The sequence below is a fragment of the Lissotriton vulgaris genome, chromosome 7, assembly GCF_964263255.1.
Source record: "Lissotriton vulgaris chromosome 7, aLisVul1.2, whole genome shotgun sequence".
NCBI lineage: Eukaryota > Metazoa > Chordata > Amphibia > Caudata > Salamandridae > Lissotriton > Lissotriton vulgaris.
Genome location: NC_141695.1, coordinates 448,382,899 through 448,397,777, shown reverse-complemented (window position 1 = coordinate 448,397,777; position 14,879 = coordinate 448,382,899). Strand labels below are relative to the sequence as shown.

Genomic DNA, 14,879 nt, shown 5'->3' with positions numbered 1-14,879 from the left:
CACACCCACTTTAGAAATATTTATACTTGAAAAAATTTAATGTTAATGGAATGCTGCATCGTTTGACGTTTGATATTTTTCATTAAAGATGTTAAACACTTCCCTCAAAACAACCAGAAATAGCACACAATAAAGGTTGCTCTTAAAAGTTGATACCTGAACAAACGACGCTTGCATCTTCTGCATGGCGGCAGTTATGCCTCCCCCATTGAGGATGCGGGCATTGCAGGAGAGATGCTTCTGTGCCCCTGCACTTGACAAGGTGGAGCCAGATTCTGCCAGATCCTTGGCTAAACGCTGCCATCCCAGGGGCCTGGATCGCTACCCCGCAGTTGAGTTGGCGACACACCACCTGTGCATCCCTGATGTCCCAGTCATCATCGCACACCGTCCCCCATTCATCCTGATGATACACCTCCACTCTTCCGGCACATGGGCCCAGCCCGCCCGCCAGCCGCAAAGTAGGCTTTCCTGAAAAGACAGACACAACTGAAGTCTAATGCACAATTGTTACTACTTATATCTATGAGTTTGCTTCATAAAAAAGGAAGAAATTATGCAGCTTAGAGCCTAACCTACAATTTGTATAGATTCACAGGTTCAATCAATGAATCAATCAAGCATTTGTATAGCGCACTACTCACCCGGAGGGTCTCAAGGCGCTTGGGGAGGGGGGGGGTCCGCTACTGCTCGAACAGCCAGGTCTTGAGCTGCTTCCTGAAGGCGAGGTGGTCTTGGGTCAGGCGGAGGTGGGTCGGGAGGGAGTTCCAGGTCTTGGCGGCCAGGTAAGAGAAGGACCTTCCTCCTGTGGTGGCTCTTCGGATGCGGGGGACGGCGGCGAGGGAGTGGTTGGTCGATCGAAGCTGGCGTGTGGGAGTGTAGAAGTTGAGGCGGCTGTTGAGGTATCTTGGACCTTGGTTGTGTAAGGCTTTGTGTGCGTGGGTGAGGAGACGGAAGGTGATTCTTTTGTTGACCGGGAGCCAGTGCAGGTCTCTCAGGTGTCCGGAGATGTGGCTGTGTCTGGGGATGTCGAGGATGAGTCTTGCTGAGGTGTTCTGGATCCGCTGGAGTCTTTTTTGGAGTTTGGCGGTGGTTCCGGCGTAGAGGGAGTTGCCGTAGTCCAGTCGGCTGGTGACGAGGGCCTGGGTGACCGTCTTCCTGGTTTCGGTGGGGATCCACCGGAAGATCTTACGTAGCATGCGCAGGATGTTGAAGCACGACGAGGAGACGGCGTTGACTTGTCTGGTCATGGAGAGGGAGGAATCCAGGATGAAGCCCAGGTTGCGTGCGTGGTCTGTGGGTTTGGGTGGGCTGCCCAGGGCGGTGGGCCACCAGGAGTCATCCCAGGCGGAGGACTTCCGTCTTGTCTGAGTTCAGTTTCAGGCGGCTGTTCATCATCCACTCGGCTACGTCTGTCATCCCTTCGTGTAGGTTGGCGCTGGCGGTGGCGGGTTCGTTGGTGAGGGAGAGGATCAGCTGGGTGTCGTCGGTGTAAGAGATGATGTTGAGATTGTGTTGGCGTGCGATGGCCGCGAGGGGGCTCATGTAGACGTTGAAGAGGGTGGGGCTGAGCGAGGAGCCTTGAGGAACGCCGCAGATGACTTCGGTGGCTTCTGATCTGAACGGGGGGAGGCGGACTCTCTGTGTCCTTCCGGCGAGGAAGGAGGTGATCCATTCTAGTGCCTTCTCTTGGATTCCGACGTTGCTGAGGCGCTGCACTAGGGTGCAGTGGCAGACAGTGTCGAAAGCCGCGGAGAGGTCCAGGAGGATGAGGGCCGCAGTTTCCCCGTTGTCGAGCAGGGCTCGGATGTCATCGGTGGCTGCGATAAGGGCAGTCTCGGTGCTGTGGTTGGCCCGGAAGCTGGACTGCGAGAGGTTGAGGGATCCGTTCATCTTGAGGAAGGCGGCAAGCTGCTTGTTGATGGTCTTCTCGATGACTTTGGCCGGAAACGGAAGGAGCGAGATGGGGCGGTAGTTTTTGAGTTCGGTGGGGTCCGCTGATGGTTTCTTCAGTAGAGCGCTGAGTTCGGCGTGCTTCCAGCTCTCTGGGAAGGTAGTGGTGTTGAAGGAGGTGTTGATGATGTCCCACAGGTGGGGTGCGATGACAGCATCGGCCTTGTGAAAGACGTGGTGAGGGCAGGGGTCGGTAGGGGATCCGGAGTGGATGGAGTTCATCGTGCGGATGGTGTCTTCGGTGGTGGTCGGGGTCCAGGCGCGGAGGGTGGTGGTGGGGGTCGTTGATGCGGTCATAGGGTGCGTTGGTTGTGTGCTGAAGCTGTTGTGTATGTCTGCGATTTTGTTGTGGAAGTAGGAGGCGAGGGAGTTGCAGAGGAATTATTAAAACACTAAACAACATAGTAGCAATCCGTTAATATCCATATGCTCACGTGACATTCTTGTTACCATGACTACGAGCGTTTCAGGAAGCTCGGCATTCACCTCGAGGCTCCCGCAACAGACGCTGGATTAATTACGATTCCTGATTAATGCAGACGTAATCCATTGAAATGGGGACACTCTGAAAATGTCTCTACGCTAATCGGTAAGCTGCCCCACTGACTGACCTCTTTCCCGAAGTGAGTACATCTAGGCCAAGGCTGAATATGTTTTCCCTTTTATGTAGATACGTAGAGTGGTCTCCTATGCCCAGTGTCCGGATCCATCTTCCCTATCATATCGGGATACCGGATTTAATATATTAAGTAAGTCTGATTTATTCATTTCCGTTACGATGATGATTCACAATATAGTTTTTACACATTGTTGGCATCTTCCGTAGGATCGAATTCTTCTCATCGGACCCATCCTGACCAATGACCAGGAAGCACTGATTTAGTCAGGTATGCTTCAATACTCGGTGTGTCCACCCCGTAACCCTTCTTTTGATTAAGACATTCTTTTAATGACCAATATAATAATATGAATCAATTACTTCTTTAAATAGGTTGTTAGCCCCACCCTTCCTTCGTCCTGATGAAGACCCTCATGCAAGGACTTCATTGATTCCTGCCTTACTTGGGGTCGAAACGTCGACACACTCCCCGGTTTATGACACAGCCTCTCCTTACCCACTATTCCTGTATATTATGGACAATGGGGCATGTGTACTATGAACTATTGGTTTAAACTATGACCGTTTTGTTATATATCTTTCATTGAATTTGTGCTAACGTTTGATATATACGTGTTTTTATTGTCACTATTCCCTACCTACACCTCCCTCACGACTTCACGTCCTCCTTACCCCCAGGGGCACTAATGCAACCGCAATGTTTGAGATTATATTTGTTGTTTTTTCCTATAATGTGAATAAAACATTATAGACGTATTTCTGTTCATTTGATTTAATTAATTGGTTGTGATCACTCGCACCCCTCCGTAACTGGGACCCCTTTCCTCTTAATGCTGTACACCCAGGTCCCAGTGACTTAATTGGGTTAACCCTTCTTCCTGATATTAAAATTATTGCATTCATTTCGATTTAATTTGTTTTTCCTTAAAATTTCTTATTTTTAAATTGGTTTCCCATGGTTTAGTTTCCCCTAATTTGGTTTCTCAGTTTTTCATTTTCCATTAATTCACATACATCAGTAGGACAGAACACCCTAAAAATAGGTGGACTGTCCAATGCCACATCTGTGAAAGAATTACAACAATTGTAGGAAATGTTGGTATTTCTGATGGCTGAGCTTTTGGAAGTTTGACAGAATGGTTTTTCCAGGTCAAGGTGAGGTAGAGGAATCGAGAGGCTAGCGGACAGGGATCTGCCAATGTGTGGCACGTGTTTTGTATCCACTAACCTCTAAATGATCTCCTAGCTGATCTAAGCCCATTTCTAATTAATGCACTGAGTTTTCAGTTTTTACAGTTTTTTTAGATAAATGCCGACAGAAAACAATGTGTTTTTAGGCTGTGTCAATTTTAAAATTTGGAAAAATACAGAAAATAGGGTTTCTGTTAAGAGACTCTCTGTGCTGTCTTTATTGAATTTCAGGCAACAGTTGAGAAAACAGACAGCATGGAGAGTTAAAAATAGGATGGTATTTCCTTAAATAATGGCATATGTCAGCAAAAAATGTAGTAAATGCTAACACTTTTGCTGCTAGGCCTTTTCCCATATGCTAAGCTGTTTGGCTATTTAGGGTAGTTCGTGATTAGGCCCTTATAACTTTTTGTCCACATAAGGTATCCACGCTAAAGTTGCTTTGTTTTCTTACAACATCATGGGGATTTTAAAGGCACCCGGGGTTTGTGGATACCCCTGGAGGGGACCCAGAAATTAGCCAACATTGGAGAACAAGTGCTGCAGAACAAAGCATCCCTGTAAATGGTATCAACAAAGGGTTTGTGGTGCTGAAATCACCATCTTCCCAGCTTTCAGGGACAGGCAAACTTTGTCAGAAAACCAATTTTCTTTTCACAGTTTTGGCATTTTACTGGGCAATAGCCTATTTTTGCTACTCTTTGTGCTTTCAACCTCCTTCCAGTTAATGGTAGAAATAGGTGTGAAAGCAATAATGGATCCCGCAAAGCTATACATTTCTGAAAAGTAGACAAACTTTAGAATTCAGCAAGGGGTAATTTGTGTAGATCCTTCAAGGTTTTTGTTAATGAAAACTAACAGTTGAAAATCAGAAAATGAGTTGAAATACCTGCCATTCATGCCAATGTTTTCACCTGTAACTTCTAAGTAGGACATATTTTTTCAAGCAATATACTGTTACATCCGCTGGACGGTTCTGGTTGCGGGGATATATAGGACTTTTAGGTTCACCAAGAATCCGAGGAACGCAGAGCCAATAACTGAGCTGCGGCTTCCATTGGTTTTTCATTATGTAGCGGGTATATAGAAAATCATTCGGTAAAATATTAAGAGTGGAAAATAGGTATCAAGGACACCTATGTATTTCCGAAATGGGAACACAATATAAAGTTTAGAAGCAGTAGCTATTTGCACAACTCCGAAATTGTGGGTACCCATACTAGCATATGAATTATAGGACATTTTTCATAGTGACTTCTTTTTTACACATTGTCTTACATTTGGAAAGCAGAACTGCATAGAAAGTCAATAGATAATAATGGTTGCTCTACAATTCTGTGTTTCCCTAAGTCTCCCGATGAAAATGGTACCTCACTTGTGTGTGTAGGCGTAGTGCCTGTGAAAGTAAACGGTTTGAAACACAACATGGACATATCATATTTTTCTAGCGAAAAGTGACCCTTTTTTGCAATGTGCCTAGCTATGGATTTTGGACCCTAGCTCAGCCGGTACCTAGGGAAACCTAGCAAACGTGTACATTTTTAAAAACTAGACACCCCGGGGAATCCAGGATGGGGTGAATTGTGTGGCTCTCACCAGGTTCTGTTACTCAGAATTCCTTGCAAACCTCAAGCTGTGTAAAAAAAGCAAATTTTCCTCATATTTCTGTGATGGAAAGTTCTGGAATCTGCATGGATCCACAAAATTCCACCCAATCTGCATTCCCCAATACCTCCCAATAAAAATGTTACCTCACTTGTGTGGCTAGGCCTAGTATCCGCGGCAGGAAACAGCCAAAACCCAATGTGGATACACCACATTTTTACAGTGAAAACGGACCCTTTTTTGCAAAGTGCCTAGCTGTGGATTTTGAACCTTGCTCTGCCGGCACCTTGGGAAACCTAGTAAACCAATAAAAATTTTTAATGAAAAGACATCAAGGGGAATCCAGGATGGGGTCATTTGTGTGTCTCTCACCAGGTTCTGTTACCCAGAATACCTTAGAAACCTCAAACTTTATAAAAAAACAATTTTTATCATATTTCTGTGATGGAAAGTTCCAGAATCGAGTGGATCGACAAAATTCTACCCACTCAGCATTCAACAAAGTCTCACAATAAAAATTGTACCTCATTTGTGTGGGAAGGCCTAGTGCCCGCGACAGGAAACGGGCCAAAACGCAACATGGATACACCACATTTTTACAGTAAAAACGGACCCTATTTTTCAATGTGCCTAGCTGTGGTTTTTGAACTCTGTTCTGTCAGCACCCAGGAAAAGATAGCAAGCCTGTACATTAAAAAAAAGACAATCAAGGGGAATAAAGGATGGGGCGACTTGTGTGCCTCTCACCAGGTGCCTCTGTTACCTAGAATCCCTTGCAAACCTCAAACTTTATTAAAAAAAAGAATTCCTCACATTTCTGTGATGGAAAGTTTTAGAATCGGAGTGGATCAACAACATGTGGATCAAAAACGTGCACGCTACTCGTCATTTCACAGAAATCAAAGTTACAGCCTCAGGAGCTGCGAAAGCTCTTCCCCAGCTCCTAAGGCTGTTGGGGGAAAAAGGGAATCCCCCTGGTTCCCGCACCATAGGAATTCCCTGTGCAATAGCGTTGGACGTGCGGGAGCCGTTGGATGCACATGAGCACTTTTGCGCTGAATGGCTCCAATGCATCCGACGCATGGGAGGGGCTAATATTTACCTATGGCTGTATTGTTTTGTTATATTTGGCTATGACTCTGTGCAGCGGACGCGTACAGCGGACGCGCCGGACCTGCGCCGGAGTCGTGCCAGAGTCCTGCCCGTCTGCGCCCATCCGCGTCACGGAGGTGGACGGTGCGGCGGGAGTTGCTGGATCTATTTATTTATTTATTTATTTATGCAATTTTTAAAGCGCTGCAATTACCCATGGGTGTCGGCGCTGTTAGATCTAGGCTCTCCTATTCGGCGTCTGATCTTCTTACATTTAGGAAATGTATGGCCACGTGTCATGTGGTCTTTCCTGGGCAGTGTAGAGGCAAACGCCGGTGTCAAGGGTGTGGATGGCTTCCAGGCAATTCCCCGGCGCTCGGGCCTCCAGCCCCAAGACCATTGGTAACTATAAGTGCCTTTTACTTAATACTCGCTCCTTGAGCAGACATGCTCTTGATATTTTCAAGCTGTTAACTGTTGAAAAACCTGTTTGTCTAATGCTAACTGAAACATGGCTAGGTGAGTCCTCCAACCCTGATATTGCGACTGCTATCCCTCCTGATTATGTGATTTTTAGACACGATAGACCTATCGGGAGGGGTGGAGGGGTGGCGATTGTGGTCCGGAGATCTGCCACATGTGGTTACTCCTATGGAGCCCATTTCTGGTTGCGAGTCCTTGGCTTTCTCTATTGCCCTATCTTTCCATCAATCCTTTTCCGGGCTCCTGGCCTACAGACCACCAGGTCAGCGAGGGTCCTTTTATGAGGAGCTGCAGGCACTAACCACGGCACTTTGTCTAAAGACGGAACACTGTATTGTTCTTGGGGATTTTAACATACACATGGAGGCTGGGATGGACGGTGATACGATTAAAATCAATGATGTCACTGCCCCCCTGGGCCTTATTCCCTATCTGTCTGTTCCGACTCATAACAAGGGCCACATTCTCGATCAGGTGTTTTCCACCATTCCTCTTGTTATGGCCAGTCCCGTCCCTGTCCTCTGGTCGGACCATTTTCTGATTAGCTTTCAGATTCAGGGTACCAGTAAACCCCCCTGTGCAACTTAGAATCATCTTAGGCATACCAGTCGGGCATACCATCGGGTGACCCCTGAGAGTCTGGCTCAGGCCTGCTTGGAGCATCCCTGCCCTCTATCAGGTGACCTAGAGAGGGATCTTGATTTGCTACAGAAGTGGCTAGTGGAATGGTTAGATGAACTAGCTCCGCCGATTGCGCCCCGGACAACCGCAAGGTGGACCTCTGCGCCTTGGTTCACGGAGTCTCTTGCACTGTCCCGGCGCAATTGCAAGGTAGCAGAGAGGCTCTGGCGCCAGCAGTATGATCCTGGGGCCAAGGCTGCTTATAGGGCTACTATCAAGGTCTATCATGCGGACATTTTGGCCGAAAAGAAGAACTATTTCTCTGCAAGAATTGAGACTGCTTCAAGTTCCTGCAGGGAAATCTTCACTATTGTGAAGGAGTTTATAACCCCTAAGGCTAATGCATCGCATCATGAGTTTTCTGAGCCATGGGTGATCTCATGAGCTACCTTTTTCACCACTAAAATTAAGCGGATTCAAGACTCTTTCTCCTTCTTGGACCCTAGTGTTGTTACCATCCCGAGGGACCAGCTGAATTTGACAGCTGGACCTGGACCCTTTCTCTCTGAGTTTCCATCTATCTCTGACCCTCCGACCCCTGCCCTGCTAGTTTTCTGGCTAGGGCTGCGGAGGTTCTGAACCCGCTGAGTAATCCCATTCTTAATTTGTCACTGACTAGTGTTGTGGTCCCTATGGTTTGGAAACAGGCGATGGTTGTTCCACTCCTTAAAAAGTCTGTCCTTGACCCCGAGATCCATGCCAATTATAGGCCGATTTCCCTCCTGCCTACTCTCGTAAAGATAGTGGAAAAGCATGTTCATACTGTGCTCTCCACTTTTCTTGAAACTCATAGCTTGCTGCACTCCACCCAGTCGGGCTTTCGATCCAACCTAAGCACAGAGACGGCACTTTTGGAGGTTAATGAGGCCATTAAGGAAGTGCTGGACGCAGGAGGAAGGGCCATGTTGGTAATGTTAGACCTGTCGGCGGCTTTCGACACCGTCCCTCATGAGGGTCTCCTCAGCAGACTCCATGAGATCGGTCTGAGAGGGACGGTGTTGAGCTGGTTTAGATCTTATTTAGCTGGTCACCGGCAGGTGGTCTGGGTCCCCCCATACTCAGCCGAAGTGCCGCCTTTGGAGGTCAGAGTCCCTCAGGGGTCAGTGCTTAGCCCGACTCTTTTTAATATCTTTATGACCCCTTTGGCGGTGCTGGCGGAGTCTTTTGGGGCTCAGATCCTGTCATACGCCGATGACACCCAGCTCCTTTTCACTTGTGGGAAGGGGGATGAGTTCGACGGAGAGAGCATCCGCGGGTGTCTTGGGGCTGTTTTCGAATGGTTTCAGCGAAATAGCCCCAAGTGCAACCCAGATAAATCAGAGGTGCTTTTCTTCGGGTGTCAGGCTGACCAGAGCTGGCAGGATTGGTGGCCTGTGAACATGTTCCCTCCCACGTCCTCCTCTCTGGCTGCTAAGAACTTGGGGGTCAAAATTGACAACAGCCTATCGCTTAAGTTCCAGATCCTTGGACTGACTGGCACTTGCTATGGTCTCCTCAAAATGTTACGCAAGTTCCTTCCCCTGCTCCCGCTGACGCATAGGAAGACTACGGTCCAGGCTCTTATTTGTTCTAGGCTGGACTACTCAAATGTTTTATATTTGGGTCTTCCGGACTATCTACTACAAAAACTCCAGGTGGTCTAAAAAATGTATGGCCTACCTCGCCGAGCGAGAGCCTCGGACCTCCTGCATTCCCTGCACTGGCTCCCTATTCGGAAGCGGATTGTTTTTAAAACACTTACGCTGGCGCATAAGGCACTCCATGCTGTGGGAGCTGAATATATTCAGAAACGTCTTGCTTTCTACAAACCAACTAGATTCCTCAGATCGGAATCTCCTGGTCTTGCCATTGTCCCTGCTGTTAGGAAAGCAAGGGTAGGGGGACACTCTTTTAAACGCTTGGCTCCCCAGCTATGGAACACCCTTCCTCTGTCGCTCCGCTGTACCTCGAACTTGCTGGCCTTCAGAAAGGGTCTGAAGACGTGGCTCTATGGACAGTGATCTGCTTGTTTCTTTTCTTCTTTCTGCCTGCCCTCTGTAGTCTGCTGTGGGTTAGAAAGCGCCGGGACACTCCTTGGAGTAGCCGAGCGCTATATAAGACACCCATAACATTAACCTTAACATTAATCTGCTAGAACACGACAAACATCAAAGTATTACTACTGCTGTTTGTTGTGCTCCTGAGGCGGAAGCCGGGAGCGAGGCTGTGTGCTAGTTTTAACTATTTGTGTCACCATTGAATCTCTTGTATTTTAAAAACACACTTATGCTTTCTGGAAACCCTGTGGTTCAAAGCAGCCGATCTATTGCTGCAGGAAGACCGCCCCAGAACTTTGTTTGGCGCCAGCACGCTGAAACCGGAGGCCACGCCCCCTTTCGAGGCCACGCCCCCCCCCGCTCCACACCGGAAGTAGCATAAATTATGTGTATGTTCCGGACGCGCAGCGGACGAGCGCAGCGGGCGCAACGACTGCGCGCCAAAGGCGCGCCTAAGGCAAGCCCGTCTGCGCCCGTTCGCCCACGACCGGGCTCAGGGCCAGAACCTATGCCGGTCGGGCACACCGAGAGGGTGAGTTACTCGCGACGTGCATTACTTAGTCTTAGACCTACAAAAAACATACATTGTAACTATGTTCACGACTCAGGCGGAAATTTCACAAACTGTACCATCTGCCCCCCGGTCAAATTACAACTGACTCTAGCGCCACTTACACACTCTGGCCTGAAATTAGCAGGACTGAACTGTAGGTCGCTCCCCATGCACGCCCTGCTCATTAACCATCTGCTCGTGGACCATGAGCTAGACATCCTGTTTCTCAGAGAAACGTGGCTCGCACCGCACTCCGACTCGGATGTGGTCTTGGCTCTGGCCCCGGGCTTCCTTATCCAGTCCCAAGCACGCCCCTGTGGCAGAGGAGGCGGACTGGCCATTTTGCATAGAGACCACTTCTCATGCAGAATTAGCGATGCTCACATCAAGGACTCGGAGAGCTGCCACTTCACCATCCATCTAACCCCGACAACCTCGCTGACAGGTATTCTGGTGTACCGCCCCCCCGGCCATTTCGGCCCCTTTGCCAGCGCCCTACTAGATTCTATATCAGCTCTTGCCCACTCTACACCCAACTTCACTGTGCTAGGGGACCTCAATATCCACTTTGATGATCCCCTAGACACAGGGGCTGCTGACCTGGTATTAGACCTAGCTGCCTAGCGTCTCCAACTAGCAAATACCGGAGCCACCCATATCAAGGGCCACTTGCTAGACCCAGTCTTTGCAAATGTCCGTACCCTCCAGGCTAGACCCTCTTGCCCCCTCCCCTGGACAGACCATTTTCTGGTCCCCCTTTTTTTGCCAGGAGAATTTAGGAAGCCCCCCAAGCCCACCACGTACACCCGGGACAGGGCATGGTCCAGACTCTCTATCAAGGACTGGGCCAATGCTCTAGAATCAACGACCCCCGCCCCCTCCGGGGACCCTGTTACAGCTGATAGTAACTTCAGGAAGTGGATCTCCGACTCACTTGACTCCATCATTCCTATAAAAACCCGCGAAGACAAGAGCGGAAAGACAGGCTCAGCCCCCTGGTTCAACCTAGAACTCAGAGCCCTCCGCAAGGAATGTAAAAAAGCTGAGCGACTGTGGAGGAAGGATTGGCTTCACTCCAACAAAGACGCATACCGGAGGACTGTGAGAGCATATAAAGCTGCTCTGAAAATTTCGAAAGCCTCCTACTATGACGATAGGATAAAAAATGCCACTAATTCCGCAAGAGAATCCTATCTCATCGTCAAAGAACTCCTAAAGGTTCCTGAACCCCCACCACTGCCCAGGGCCACTCCAGACAGGAGTAAAGAATTAGCAAAATTCTTCGACTCCAAAATCTCCCACATCCTAGACTCACTTCCGCAGCCTAGTCAGCTAACATGCTGGGACACTGTGGCGCCCGACACCTGTCCAGTAGGCGCCCCACGCCCGCTGCTTAATGCCTTTAGGGCGGTTACATCGGACGAAGTCGAAAAGACTCTGGCCAAAATGAAAAGTGGCTTCCCCCTTGACCCCGCACCCATGAGGTTTCTTAAAGCAGTCGCCCCTGCGATTGTTCCCCCAGTTCTGGAGTTGACCAATGCCTCTCTGTCCCAAGGCACCGTCCCTCCTAGCTGGAAGGGAGCGGTAGTCAAAGCCTTGCTAAAAAAAAAAACAACTGGACCCCGCCGATCAATTATAGACCGATCTCGCTCCTTCCAGGCATCAGCAAAATTGCCGAAAAACTGGTCAACGCTCAGTTGTCCCAGTTTCTGGAATCGAACAATCTGCTGCGACGGTCCCAAACGGGGTTTCGCCCTGGCCAAGGCACGGACACCGCCCTCCTCGCCGTCATCGAGGAGGCAAGGTGCATTTTGGATTCGGGGGGATCAGTGGCAGTGATCCTCCTGGACCTTAGTGCAGCCTTTGACATGGTGAACCACCGTGTCCTGCTCCATCGGCTGGCCAGGGCAGGACTCGGGGGCACAGCGCTGGCCTGGTTAGAGTCATTCCTGTCGGGCCGCTCATTTCAGGTCTGGGATGGCAGCTCCCGTTCCGGCTCTCTTCCTCTGACAAGTGGGGTCCCCCAGGGTTCCTCACTGGGCCCCACCGTTTTTAATGCCTACATGGCCCCTTTGGAGGATGTAGTTGCCCCCTTCGACATTAAGATTGTGAGCTACGCGGACGACACGCAACTGGTCGTCTCGCTCTCACATCTAGACCAATACCCAGATAATCTTCTGCACTGCCTCCAGAAAATCCACCTCTGGATGTGCGAATCCTCTCTCAAACTCAACGGGTCCAAAACAGAAGTTATGCTGATGGGCAAGAAATGGGCAACAATTCCACCATCCGTTTGGCCCGACACCATGGGTGAGGTGCCCACCCCCAGAAACGAAATTAAGAGTCTGGGGGTCTGGCTTGAACCGGACCTATCCATGAAAACCCAGGCTACTAAAACAGCCGGAACCTGCTTTGGACTTATGCGGTCAGTCCGCAAGATCCTCCCCCTACTCCCCCCTCTTTCCAGGAAACTGCTGGTTCAAGGACTGGTTCTTGCACGACTGGATTACAGCAATGCTGTCTATTTAGGAGCCCCTGAAGCCACCTTGGGCAAGCTGCAACGAACCCAAAATGCAGCTGCTCGGATGCTGATGGGCCTTCCTTCCAGATCCTCCACCAGACCGGCCCTTAAGTCACTCCACTGGTTGCCAGTGCGAGAGAGGATCGAGTTCAAGGCTATGTGCATCGCCCACAAGCTCCTCAAAGGACAAGGCCCATCTATCCTAGGAGACATGGTTACCCCGTACAAAGCCCCGAGATCTCTGCACTCGGACAATGAGCGACTGGCGAATGTCCCAAAGGTTAGGAGGGCACGTACCGGAGGTCGCCGCTTCTCAGTAAAGGCAGCCTCCTGATAGAACTTGCTCCCCCGCCGTCTGCGATTGGAACCCTGCTACCTGCGCTTTCGCAAGCAGCTCAAAACGCTGCTTTTCCCTAAATAAATAGGTTTTTCTCTCCCCTCCCCCTTCTCAGCCAACCTTACAGGCCTTATAGCGCGGGGATACCTCCGGGTCACCAGGCGCTCTACAAATCTTTAAATAAATAAATAAATATTAGTGCATGTTTATCAGTCAAATAAATGTGGAAATATATATTTATATAAATTCATTTGTTCACAAAACAGATATGGATAAGTGCTAATAGGATGGCCAAAAGATACTTTTGGATAAATACAGATGGAAATGTTAAAAAAATTAAAATAATAAAACCGGGTACTCTATTTGTAATGTATACCACATTTTATGACATTTTTTAATTTGTTTGTACGCACAGAATTACAAGCCTACTGTTAATAATTACCAACAGAGTAGAAAACCTTTAATAGCTTCAAACCCGTAATGAGTCTCGCATTCTGTTCAATTACAGAAGATAAGATGAAGTGTGTGGCATGGGAGCACATTTCGGATTGCTTGCACTACAAAATGAGGAATTTTTAGTCAATACAATTACCTCTGAATATATACAAATCCATAATGTTGTAATTTTCAGATTAAACGGTTCTTATCCCTTAAAATGTGGTTGCTTTGATGACATAAATTCAAAATGTTACCCTTGATCAGGCTTGAAAGATACAGAACCAACACTATGCTTGGCAGGACCTTGGCGGTCCCACCAAGCATATTGTGGCCTCAAGGCCACCACACCACACCACCTCCAGGGAAGGCGGTTCTCTGGGAGTGATCCCAGGGCATTCTGACCACCCAACTCATAATGGGGCAGTCAGACCGCTGGTGCAGCAGTGGCTGGACCGCCACCGCCCTGCCACCATGAGTCTTGCGTTCATCGAACCGCAACACTCGTAATTAGGTCCTTAATATCTCTGCACCTAAAAATTAATGTGTCCGTCAGTAATGCAACTAGTGATCATTCATGTAAAGCGCTTTGATATATATAAAAAATACAAAAACAAATGTTTATTTTCTATTGTTTATGCCATTTAGTAGGCCCAGATTCTTGGATGCCAACTCACCAAATGAATCACGAGTTATTGCCATTCACCCACTTCTGCTCAGGGTGCTAGCATACTGATCACCAACGAGAACCAGTGCTTAAATTGTAAAATAATAAGTCCCGGTGTCCATAGATTTGCTCAGAAGCCCGTGCCTGCACTACAAAAGGTCAGGGTTACAAATACCAAAGCTACGCATTCTTAATTCTTCTTGAGGCCGCTTTAATCCACCATCAGACACTGCTTCGTTATCTCATTCTTGCAGGTGCTTTCTCCATTTATCACTGTTTTCAATCTTTCTATTCCTCCTTTTTCCCCTTTTTTGTTCTCACTCTTCCACTGGATCAAGGTCTGTTGAGGACAAATAAGTGCTGGTCTCCAAAAATGAATACGGGGGCCCCACTTGCAACCACCAGCTCAGAATAAACAATGGCAAGTATTATATGGTAAGGCTTAGTGAGGGCCAACTATAGGACCAACAAGAATGCTGATATTTGCTTCCGTTCGAGGAAGTCAAAATAGTATTTGATGGTTAAAAAGAAGAGTAAAAACAAATCAACCAACAGAATAATTGCTTCATGGCAACCAAGAGAGGGCACTTATCATTGAATAACATGGCTGCCATTTCTCTATCCCCACCATGGTTTGCAGTGCCAGTCCTGCACCTTTGAGTAGGTACCAGGTCTCTCAACTAAAAAAGTGAAGCAGTTCCTTCAG

At 48.4% G+C, this 14,879-nt stretch overlaps 1 protein-coding gene across 4 annotated transcripts in view; it reads right to left on the bottom strand.

Moving 5' to 3' along the window:
• The window catches only part of SSC5D (scavenger receptor cysteine rich family member with 5 domains), a 315,500-nt gene that overhangs the window by 245,035 nt on the left and 55,586 nt on the right, over nucleotides 1–14,879 (bottom strand). For 3 of the 4 annotated variants that reach the window (XM_086930468.1, XM_086930469.1, XM_086930470.1), the window contains exon 3: nucleotides 157–471. The exons of the other annotated variant lie outside the window; for it this stretch is intronic. In XM_086930468.1, coding sequence (XP_086786594.1) covers nucleotides 157–471 — 315 coding nt within the window. The remainder of the gene's footprint in view (nucleotides 1–156; nucleotides 472–14,879) is intronic. 4 annotated transcript variants of the gene reach the window in all.